Source organism: Vipera berus, assembly GCF_964194415.1.
Source record: "Vipera berus genome assembly, chromosome: Z".
Taxonomy (NCBI): domain Eukaryota; kingdom Metazoa; phylum Chordata; class Lepidosauria; order Squamata; family Viperidae; genus Vipera; species Vipera berus.
The window spans coordinates 103,777,594-103,790,259 of NC_138205.1; the positions used below are offsets into that span (position 1 = coordinate 103,777,594).

The 12,666-nt window shown below is 39.1% G+C and overlaps 1 protein-coding gene across 11 annotated transcripts in view; it reads right to left on the reverse strand.

The window, feature by feature from the left end:
• KIAA1217 overlaps positions 1–12,666 on the reverse strand; it is a 263,391-nt gene that overhangs the window by 55,431 nt on the left and 195,294 nt on the right. For all 11 annotated transcript variants that reach the window (XM_081345576.1, XM_081345569.1, XM_081345574.1 and 8 more), the window contains one exon: positions 10,284–10,456. In XM_081345576.1, the coding sequence (XP_081201702.1) occupies positions 10,284–10,456 (173 nt within the window). The remainder of the gene's footprint in view (positions 1–10,283; positions 10,457–12,666) is intronic.

Consider the following 12,666-nt stretch of genomic DNA (forward strand, 5'->3'; position numbering starts at 1 on the left):
AGGTCAGTTCCGTGTAGTGATTAAGGAGACTCACCTCACAGGTTGATGTTGTGGGGAAAATAGGAAGAGGAAGGACTATTATGTATGCTTGCCACTTTCAGAAAGTTATAAAATTAATAAAGGCAGGATAAAAAAATCTAATAATAATTTGATGGTGCTCAGATAAGTATCTAATGAGCTTTGCACCTTCCATTTATCCTATTATCACTACTCCATAATCCTGAGAAGAAACATCAGGGCCTCCTGTCGGATATAGCAATGAAGCAGATTCTAGGTGGCCATGAAGAAAATGGCAATGAGGATTACCCAAGTTTAACTTGTTTTTTGTCTGCAACATTTGTACATGTCTAGGTGAAATCTGTGAACAAGCAGAAGCTTAGTTTGTTTTGAGATTTAGAACTCAAATTAAGAGACCATGCAGTTTCCAGTTATCTAATGTCATGTTAGTGTATTAAGGGCAGGCAACTGAGAGCCCAGCCAAATCCTGGACAGCCAAGCAGCTGGGAGTCTAACAGTGGCAGGTCTAAATAAGAAGAAATACTTATTAAATATGCAACTTTCACGGAGGGAGGGAGGATTACAGTAGATCAGATAGGTAAGTTTCAGGTTAGCCAAGTATTGTATTTAATGTGTCCTCCCTGGTTTTCACTGTCTCACTGCAGTTCCTACAATGATGTTGTCATTCTAAATGAGCACTGAAGTGATCTTAATTTCAGTAATCTGAGATTTCATATGCCTAAATAGGTGCTTTCATTTTTCATTAGCACCTATGATTTTCCATTAGCATCTGTTATTTTGTTTGTGCCTCCTTGAAAAGAACTTCCAGCAAAGATAACGCTGTGATAAAAATATATAATATGTATACCACGAACCAGGGAAACTCTACTTGGTACTTTCCAGACCCATCCTAGACATAAGATCATAATGGGGCCTGCCCATTACAGTCACATGTCATGATAGCCATTAAGCAAACAGCCTCACTTAACAATCTCCAACCTCAGCTCTTCCTGATGCAACTGTTAAATGAGCATGTCCATGTGCCTCAGGGATAGAGAAGGCCCTGGGAGGTCTATTGCAGACTCAGGTCTACCTATCCCAGGCCTTCTCCATCCCTGAGGCACCCCACGCTTTGCTCTTTTTGCCTTGGGTGTCCACAGACCTCGGCCTGCTCAGCTACCCAAGGCAGCCAAAGGCTGAGCAGGAGAAGCCACAGAATCCCCGAGTGGTCGCCAAAGCTCAAGGTAGTCTAAAGCTGGATAGCAGAAATTACCAGTGATTGATGAGCTGTTAGAAGAAGGCCTAGGTCCAAAGATCTAACAGGTCCTCATGAGCTGGTAGTTTGTGCTGCCCAGCTTTAGGCTCTTTTGAATGGCTGGATGGAAAGAAGGTTTGGGCTTAAAAGCTCTAACAGCTCACCATGAGCCAGTAGATTCTGCTGCCCAGCTTTAACCTGCCTTGGATGGCTAGATGCATTTCAAAGGCTGCAGGAACCTGGCATATGGGTGGGGGAGAGAGGTGGGAGGCCACTGCAGCATTCCTACAGTCAGTTATGTTATTGTTGTTGTTGTTAGTTGAGAAGTCATGTCCGACCCATCGCAACCCTATGGACAACGTTACTCCAGGCCTTCGTGTCCTCTACCATCTTCTGGAGTCCATTTAAGCTCACGCCTACTGCTTCAGTGACTCCATCCAGCCACCTAATTCTCTGTCGTCCCCTTCTTCTCTTGCCCTCAATCTTTCCCACCATTAGGCTCTTCTCCAGTGAGTCCTTCCTTCTCATTAGGTGGCCAAAGTATTTGAGTTTTAGCTTCAGGATGTGGCCTTCTAAAGAGCAGTCAGGGTTGATCTCCTCTAGGACTGACTGGTTTGATCGCCTTGCAGTCCAAGGGACTCGCAGGAGTCTTCTCCAGCACCAGAGTTCAAAGGCCTCAATTCTTTGGCGCTCAGCCTTTTTTATGGTCCAACTTTCACTGCCATATATTGCAACTGGGGAGACCATGGCCTTGACTATACACACTTTTGTTGACAGGGTGATGTCTCTGCTTTTTAGTGTGCTGTCTAGATTTGCCATTGCTTTCCTCCCCTGGAGCAAGTGTCTTTTAATTTCTTGGCTACAGTCCCCATCTGCAGTGATCTTGGAGCCCAGGAAAATAAAATCTGTCACTACCTCCATTTCTTCCCCATCTATTTGCCAGGAATTGAGAGGGCCGGATGCCATGATCTTGGTTTTCTTAATGTTAAGTTTCAACCCAAGTTTTGCACTCTCCTTCACCCGCAACAAGAGGCTCTTTAGTTCTTCTTCACTTTCTGCCATTAGAGTGGTATCATCTGCATATCTTAGGTTGTTGATATTTCTTCCGGCAATCTTAATTCCAACTTTTGATTCATCTAGCCCTGCCTTTCTCATGATGTGCTCTGCATATAAGTTAAATAGGCAGGGTGACAGTATACAGCCTTGCTGGACTCCTTTCCCAATTTTGAACCAATCAGTGGTTCAATGTCCAGTTTTCACTGTTGCTTCTTGGCCCACATATAGGTTTCTCAAGAGACAAATAAGATGGTCTGGTACGCCCATCTCTTTAAGAACTTGTCATAGTTTGTTATGATCCACACAATCAAAGGCTTTAGCATAGTCAATGAAGCAGAAGTAGATGTTTTTCTGGAACTCTCTAGCTTTCTCCATGATCTAGTCTGTGTATGTTGGCAATTTGATCTCTAGTTCCTCTGCCTCTTCAAAATCCTGCCTGTACTTCTGGTAGTTCTCAATCCACATACTGCTGGAGTCTAGCTTGTAGGATTTTAAGCATAACTTTACTAGCATGAGAAATGAGTACAATGGTGCGATAGTTTGAACATTCTTTGCACTGCCTTTCTTTGGAATTGGAATGTAAACTGATCTTTTCCAATCCTGTTGCCACTGTTGAGTTTTCCAAATTTGCTGGCAAATTGAGTGTAGCACTTTTAGTGCATCGTCTTTTAAGATTTTGAATAGCTTAGCTGGAATACTGTCACCTCCACTAGCTTTGTTGTTGCTCAGCTTTTCTAAGACCCACTTCACTTCACAATCTAGGATGTCTGGCTCGAGGTCAGTGACCACCTCATTGTGATTATCAGGGACGTTAAGCTCATTCTTGTATAGTTCTGTGTAATTTTGCCACCTCTTCTTAATCTCTTCTGCCTCTGTTAGGTCCCTGCCATTTTGGTCCTTTATCATGCCCATTTTTGCATGAAACGTTCCCTTCATCTCTCCAATTTTCTTGAAAAGATCTCTGGTCCTCCCTATTCTATTGTTTTTTCTATTTCTTTGCACTGTTCATTTAAGAAGGCATTCTTATCTCTGCTAGCTATTCTCTGGAATTCTGCATTCAATTGGGTGTATCTTTCTTTTTTCTCCCTTGCCTTTCACTTCCCTCCTTTCCTCAGCTATTTGCAAAGCTTCCTCAGACAGCCATTTTGCTTTCTTGCATTTCTTTTTCTTTGGGATGATTTTGGTTGCTACCTGTTGTACAATGTTGCAAACATAGTTCATAGTTCTTCAGGCACTCTGTCTATCAGATCTAATTCCTTAAATCTATTTGTCACCTCTACTGTATATTCAACAGGGATATGATTTAATTCATACCTGAGTGGCCTAGTGCTTTTCCCTACTTTCTTCAGTTTAAGCCTAAACTTTGCAATGAGAAGATCATGGTCTGAGCCACAATCAGCTCCTGGTCTTGTTTTTACTGACTGTATAGAGCTTCTCCATCTTTGGCTGCAGAGCATGTAGTCAATCTGATTTCTGTGTTGACCGTCTGGTGATGTCCATGTGTAGAGCCGTCTCTTGGGTTGTTGGAAAAGAGTGTTTGCTATGAGCATCGTATTCTCTTGACAAAATTCTATCAGCCTGTGCCCTGCTTCATTTTGTACTCAAAGGCCAAACTTGCCTGTTATTCCGCTTATCTTTTGGCTTCCTACTTTAGCATTCCAATCCCCCATGATGATAAGGACGCCATTTTTTGGTGTTAGTTCTATAAGTTGCTGTAGGGTTTCATAGAACCGGTCAATTTCATCCTCTTCAGCACTGGTGGTTGGGGCATAGACTTGGACTACTGTGATATTGAATGGTTTGCCTTGGATTCGAACTGAGATCATTCCGTCATTTTGAGGATTGTATCCCAGTATTGCTTTTCCTACTCTTTTATTGACTATGAAGGCTACTCCATTTCTTCTGAGGGATTCTTGCCCGCAGTAGTATACCTGATTGTCATCTGAATTAAATTCACGCATTCCTGTTCATTTTAGTTCGCTGATACCTAAGATGTCGATGTTCAGTCTTGTCATCTCTTGTTTGACCACATCCAGCTTTCCTTGATTATAGGATCTTACATTCCAAGTTCCTATGGAGAAAAAATATTTACAACATCGGACTTTCCTTTCACCACCAGATGCATCCACAGCTGAGCATCCTTTCGGCTTTGGCCCAGTTGGTTCATTCTTTCTGGTGCTACTAGTACTAGCCCTCTGCTCTTCCCCAGTAGCATATTGGATGCCTTCCGACCTGCAGGGCTCATCTTCCGGCATCATATCATTTTGCCTTTTGCTACTGTCCATGGGGTTTTCATGGCAAAGATACTGGAGTGGGTTACCATTTCCTTCTCCAGTGGATCACGTTTTGTCAGAACTCTCTGCTATGACTTTTCTGTCTTGAGTGGCCCTGCACGGCATACCTCATAGCTTCATTGAATTACGCAAGCCCCTTCGCCACGACAAGGCAGTAATCCATGAAGGGGATAGTCAGTTATATGGGTTCACAATCTTCAAAATGGGGTTGTAAGTAGCTTGAAGGGGGCGGTCTGTTGTATGTTCAAAAGGCCATTAAGTGACCTATCATATCCCAAGGACTGCCTGTATTTCTTATCAGTTCAAAGACCAATGGGTATAATGGTGAAGAAGTATACAATGATCATCCAGCACATCTGAAGGGTGCTGTCTTTAGAAAAAGCCATAGCTTAATAGTAGTACTTCGCACATCTTTTGTATGCAGGTTCAATCAGTCCAAGCATAATCTCCTGGACCAGATCTGGGAAATATATTTGCCCACAATCTTAGAAAGGAAGCATGCAGCAATATGGGACCTAAACTAGTTAGACTAAGGATCTGGTTGCAAGTAATATAGGTTTTTTATGTTTTGTCTGTAATCTAAACCAGTGTTTCTCAATCTCAGGAATGATAAGATGGGTGGACCTCATCTCCCAGAATTCCCTAGCCAGCATTGTTGGCTAGGGAATTTTAGGAGTTGAAGTGCACCACACATCTTAACATTTCTGTAGTTGAGGAACATTTATCTAAATTGACTAAATCAACCCTTTGGTGCTACCATTTGGGGCTTGTTAATGACACATAAAAGATGGTTCATTTTTGCCATCAATTAAAAAAAAACAGTGCATTTTTAAATCTCCTAAAATGGCCAGTAACCTTTTTTTTTAAACCACATACGGGCAGGAGAAAGAGGTATTTCTATGGAAGTTGACATATGGATATGGCCAGATTCCAAGACTCAGTGAAGAGAACTCTGGGCTTCGTTACAATCATAAGCTGAGTACTAGCTATAAAAATAACTCCCCTAAACCTTGTTCTCAAATCTTCCACTGATCAACTCATGAGTAGGTATTTTTACTCATAGAAGAGGTTTATTATCATGTACTGTCTCTTGACTATGAAAGTCCTCTTTATCACTTTTATTCTATTTTTGGATATCACGGTCAGATGCAGCATTATTGATCTTCTCAGCCCATTACAGGTTGGCTAGACAAAGAGATTTAACCCTCTTTCTCATACAATGAACAGAGGCCAAGGTTTTTAATTATGCCATGCATTAACCTGATCACTGATCCAAATAATAATCTCTGTCAGTCTATCTGCTGTTTTGTTACCTATCCCTACTGATAGGCAATTATGGCTTCTTGCATTTCTGCTTTTACTACCCCACCCTCCACCCACCCCCTGTCCACAACACACTGAAGAACAAAAGAATCCCACAACAAAACAAAAGGACAATGCTTTGTACTCAAATGAAATAGACTGGTCAATAAGATGCCTTTAGCTCTTTTCCACAAATATTTACATTTGTCTTCATTGTTATTTGGCCAAAGTACAGAACAAACTATTCTTCCTTGCTTCTATTGTTTATGATGAAGGTCACTGAAAGCACATGTCCTTAGAATCAACCTTGGCTTCATAGATACACACTTGTGCATTATGCAGGATCACTGAATAAATGCCCTTACTGCATTTATATATATGCTAAGAGAGAGAAAAATGTGTTAACTTCAACATCACTGAAGCAAAAAGATACCTCAGATTCTTTTCCACAAGTTTACTGTATTCTTTAAAACATATACTTTAAGATGTCTATGGAGATTCTCAGTCATCCAGGTCATGGTTGTCCCCAAGATGCTTTCTTTCAAATGGCAACTAGACTTTTGTCAGGACCCACCCCAATCCACATGTTAGGAAAACAAAAACTCTTGGAGTCAGTTCTAGTCCAAAAGGAATTTTTACTAGGACATGCTTGGTTGTGGAAATACAAGACAGGACTTGGTAGTGTTTTACAAACTGAAACTTTATAAAGAGTTCCCGGTTCAACCCCCCCTTCCCTCAACCCCATTTGGTCAGCTCCCATCATTTTACTTCGTGTCATCCCTTTCGTGGGAAAAAGGGAACTTCAAATCTTTATGGTTATTGCCTTCTTCCTTTACAGATTCAAATGGAGACACAGGCCAGATGCCTTCTTCCCTAACCCTCCCTTTTGTTCCCCCAGTTCAAAAGGTTTCCCTTGGTCTCTGAAATAACCTAAGGCAGGCTGAATCCACATGCGCTCCCCCTTCCTCGGGAGATGGCAGAATCCATGGGGGGGAAAAATAATGTTTTAAACATACATTTATGAATGTGATATAAATGGATTCTGACAACTTTCTTGTTTTGCTGGAAGACGTCTCACTTCTTCAGTTCTGACTGAATGTGGGGAGAATGGAAGGATTTATATTCCTTGTAGTCATGTGGTTGTTAGACTCTCAGAAAGAGGGCTAATGACCAGATGACTGCAAGGAATATAAATCCTTCCATTCTCCCCACATTCAGTCAGAACTGAAGAAACTTTTTGGATAAGAAGTGAAATGTCTTCTAGCAAAATGAAGTCCGAGTTGGGGACAGGTACCTTAAGATATTAATATATCTTAAATAAGATATTATGATCATTCTTGAGAGTGAGTAACAACAAGTATTTAAATTTTAAACTATTATAAATACCTCCTTGCAAGATCAGAACAAGAGCACAAACGTAGACCAAGGCTCTAAATAAAACAAAAACTAATGTTTGTATAGTAATCCTAAAGAAAACATATTAATGAAGATAATAATAGTTCTGATTAAATAGTTCAACATGACTACTTTACAAAATTAATGATTTGGTTGCCATTCTAGCAGACAGAACACACTACATAAGATCCTGATTTTTATCTTTAGATAAATGTGAAAAGTCAATAAAAAAAATTCTTATGAATTATTCAGCCACAGGAGTTTGGGAAACGGTAATCTAGGAGCACAATCCAGAGAGGTGGCAGTATAGGTAGCAACCTAGATGACCTTGTAGAATAACAATATTGAAAGGGACCTTGGAGGACTTCTAGTCCACTCCTCTGCCCAAGCAGGAGACCCTATACCATTCTGAACAAATTGCTGTACAAAAACATCTTAAAAACCTCTAGTAATGGGGTACCTGGAGGCAAGCCATTCTTACTGATTAATTGTTCTCACTGTCAGGAAATTTCTCTCTTTGTCTCTTGTGACGATCAGAATTGGACACAGTATTTCAAATGTGGTTTTACCAGAGCAGTATATAATGGTACTAATATCTCAGTAATCTTGATACTATTCCTCTATTGATGAAGCCTAGAAGTTACACGGCCTTTTCTTGGCAGTTGCAGCATGAGCTTCTGGCTCATACTTACTCCATTAGGACTCTTAGATCCCGTTACAATATAAGCTTGCTTTAATTAAAGTAAAAACCAAAAGTAGACTTGCACCTATATATATTTTAAATACTGTACAATGTAGCTCTTAGATGCCATGTATTTTTTAAAATTAGGCAGCGTTCCAAGCTTTATAAACATGACACAACAACATATATTATCAGGTTGGTGAGATGGAGGAAGGGTAAACTTCCATTTTCACCAGTCAGTTCCTCACTTTTTAAAAATTCTAACAACATTCAGAACAGAATAGCACAGAATAACAGAGTTAAAAGGGACCTTGGAGGTCTCCTAGTTCAACCCTTTGCTCAGGCAGGAAACCCTGTACCATTTCAGACAAATGGCTGTCCAGTCTTTTCTTGAAAACTTCCAGTGTTGGAGCATCCACAGCTTCTGGAGGCAAGCCGTTCCACTGATTAATTGTTCTAACTGTCAGGAAATTTCTCCCTAGTTCTAGGTTACTTCTGTTTTATCTTCCACTTGGTGCAGAGTTTGTCTCCCAGTTGATGTCAGGGTAGTTAAAGTCCCCATTACTATTGTGATGTGCTTCCTACAAATCTTAGTTAACTGACTAGCAAAAAGTTCATCTATTTCCTCTGTTTGGTTGGGTGGCCTATAGTATACACCTATCGTAATGTCATTCCCCCCCCCCTTATATTGACCCAAATGCATTCAAGACAAATTTTCAGCATAGTTGTGCTCTATTTCTGTAGAAATGTAGTTATTTCTTATATATAGTGGAACTCTTTCATTTGGTCTGTTTTTTTTTAAATAATTTAAATCCTTCTAGCTATATATTCCATTTATGGCTTTCATCCCTCCAGGTTTCCGTAATGGCAACAATATCATATCTGCCCTCATTTACTTGAATTTCTAATTCACCCTGTTTATTCCTCATATCCTGTGTGTTGGTGTATAGATATCACAGTCCTTACTGACATTCTTGACTATTTTAAAAATACGCCTCTTCTTTCTCTCCATTAGCACCTGGCAGACACCTGACCTCTTTCAAAAGCTCTGCGTCCTTTCCTAAATTGATATTCCTTAAAAATTGCATCACCAACCAGAAGGTGGTGTTTTTTTTAGATACCATGCTCTTCTTGCATGACTGGTGTGTAATACCTGATCCACACTTTCCCCTATCCAAAACAAGTTTTTCGTCTCAGACCACAATCTCCTGCTCATCTGAGTTATTGTCATCACAACCAGCTTGACCTTAGTATCCCTGTTAAGGTCAGCAAGGGCACTGTATCTGTTATGCAGATACACAATGAAAGTCTTGTGTTTGTGGTTCACCATTTTCATCCTGCCAGATCCCATGGTTGTCCATACTGCCTTTCTCCTGCAGGATCTTTTTAGTAGAGGGTGCTGATAGTGGGGCAGCTCAATAGAATAGAATGGCTGAACTGGACACCTAATTTCTGCCTAAAAGCATAGACTACCAACTCTAGATAAGTAGTAAGTCCATGTAAACTAGCAATTTGCTTACAAATAGGATAGTATCTAAATTTGAAGAGTACCTCAAAGGACAGCTGTGAAACAGGTATTGCACTGAACTAAGCTAGATATTCTAAAATAAAATTGCAATCACAGATGCACTTACCAAGGATGTACTACTGCTGTTTTAGATTTCAGTTATATGACAATATACCTTGCTCCACTGGACTTAACCTCAGTCCCCCTGAACAAACAGCTAGCAGCTCTTCCTAGCAGCCTCTGGGAAATTCAAATGCAATGCAGACGCAACCAGCATTTGTAAGAATACTGTTTAACCACATTTTTATGGTTTGTGACTGTTGCTTTATTGATCTTACCTTCCTCTACAAAGTCTTTAATTTGATGTTTATACTAATGCTTTGAAAGAGTATTCAGAGTAACTTTCAGAGATGTATCTGCTTAATTTGCAACAGAAAAACGACATAAACTTTGTGGAATCTAAAAAGGGCACATTCATTCATATTCTATTAAATTTCTCTGAGGCTTATGCCATCATGTCTACCTCTTTGGTTTTTGGTTTGTTTTTTTAAAGAAGTTCAAACTAAAATGCGTTTGCATTTTGGTACTCATTTCTATCTTCCTCAGCAATTTTGCATCACATACACAGTGAGGGCAAATAATTTTCTAACAAGGGTAATTTTGGCAAAGTATATTACAAAATTAGGAAAAGTGAATTTTCAAATGGTAACTAAGATTTAGTTTGTGGATGGGTCTGAAAATGCAAACACAGATATGCTTGCAACCCACTGGAGGCCTTCTCTAGTGTAACAATACCTGTAACTGCCTTATCTGGAGAAGCTGGAGACGGAGATCAGATACGTTGTGTTTCATGTTAAGGAGACTGAACTGCATGGCTGCGGAGTTTGATGGAACAAAATGGCGGGGGCTTTTACTGGAAATCTCAACTTCTGCTAATGAATTCTTCCCAGTGAAGTCATGAGTGGATCCTAAAAATAAAGATAGGCAAATGACTCCATTAATAACCTTACTTCCCTCTCTCCTACTCCTCTTTTGATCATTAATCATTAATGGATCACTTAATAAACTTGACGGTGTAAAACAGTATCAGAAATTAGAATATAATAGACACATTGGTTGACTGATATGATGACAGAGAACAGATGAGACAACAAAAAGAGAATCATTGTCAAAAGATAATTTATATACAATGTAAACAAGACTGGGATTATTATTTTTTGCTGCTCAGATATTTGATAAAATCTAATCATTGGCCTACTAGATTCTGACAAATCCAGTATCATCTATAAGCCTAAACATTTTTCGTAAATACATTTAATCAGTGTGTTTTACAGTTAAGGTCAGTGGTGGGATTCAGCCTGTTTGCACCACTCTGGTAGCTAATTTTTTTTGTTGCCCAGGCCCAGAATGGACTTCCAGAAGCGGCATCCACACAGAGAACTGGTTGTTCATATATTTGAATCCCACCACTGGTTAAGGTGTTGGGACTTAGAGTCATCTTGAAGTCCATCCTTAGTTAGAGAAGCTCCCTGAGTGATTTTAATCACATATTCTTAGCCCACCCAACTCCACAGAGATAATGTTATGGGGGAACAATACAAGCAAGGAGCACAACACACAGTGCCTTCAGCTTCTGACAGAAGTTAAATATATATCTAATATTGATTCTAAGATATCATTGAGCAGATTCAAATTCAGTGTAAGAAAACAGAAAACACATGGGCTAGAATCACACATTACATGAAGTCAACATGAACCTTGTAAGAATTGGATTTGGTCACAGTCCAATTTCTGGAGTGTCTATCCACTTGGTTTATGAACTATGGTATTGTGCAACCCAGGCAATTTTTGTTCATTTCATAAATTATGATATTAGATGAACCCAGCCAGAGGAAAAGAGGTATTGCACACCAAAAAGAGAAAGTGGCAATAGGTGGATAAAATCTGTTCTGCTTTCCTGACATTTATTTTCTTGATTTTGTTGCCTTTGCCACACCACACCATTCTCTAAACCAGTGTTTTTCAACCTTAGCAACTTTAAGAAGTGTAGACTTCAACTGCCAGAATTCCCTAACTCACTGGCGGGGCAATTCTGATGGCTGAAGTCCAAGCATCATCAAGTTGTTAAGATTGAGATTAAGATTTGCTCTAAATAATCCATCAAAGTACAAACCAAGAAGGAGGAAAAGAAGAACTGATAACCTACATTAAGACCTAACTATGGCTTATACCAATCCTATTAGTGGTATAATAATTTTTCTTATTTTCTTCTTTTTTTTTGTTTTTTGACAAAACCCCTATGCTTTTTATTGATCCATTTTCAAACAAGAAATTCATAAAATAAAAATAAATATTTAGACCTACATAAAATAATCTAAGATAAAAATAAGCTATTTACTATACACAAGAACAAAAGGAAATGAAAACTTTAAACCATAAGAAAATGCATTAGAAGAACATATAAATAAAACCTGTAATTATAACTATATCTCATGTTCACCTGATTCAGCAAATCTTTAAGAAGAAAAACTAAGCTTTTAATATTGACCAAGCCCATTCAAAAATATTTTCTCAAAAGGAGAGAACATGACATTTTTAGATTAACAAACTTTTCTCAAAAAATGCTAAATCTTAAAGTTAGACATAGAATTAAAGAGGAAACAAGTCTTGGAATTAAAGCATTTTTTTATTTTCCAAGGGTTATTCTTTTTTGGTATAGTTAGAGCATGAAAAACGCATCTTTGTTCTGAGTAATTCATTTTCTTTTCATATTATTTTCTTCCATTACTTTCCTCATTATCAGCTAGAATCCAGAATTGGGCAGGACATAGTGCTGAGTGATTGTAGTGAGAAAATCTCAAACCTGTTACAATAGAGTCCATTCTTGACTGGTTAGATCATACTTTTATTTTTCAATTCAAGCCCCAAACCTCACTATATTTAGTTTTAAAGGAAGTCTAAACATAGCACAGAACTGTTTTTCCTGCCTTGGCTTTCCATTGTTTCAAAATTTTGAACATCAGTGAAATAGCAGATGGGCTTGCTTCCAACTATACAAAAAAAATCTGAAGGATAGTTTTTCTGTCATGTAATTACGCTTTTGAAGGAATTCCCCATCTTTAAAAGGGAAAATGAGGTGAGGGAAAATAGCCCATTCCTCTGCAACAGGTCATGTGTT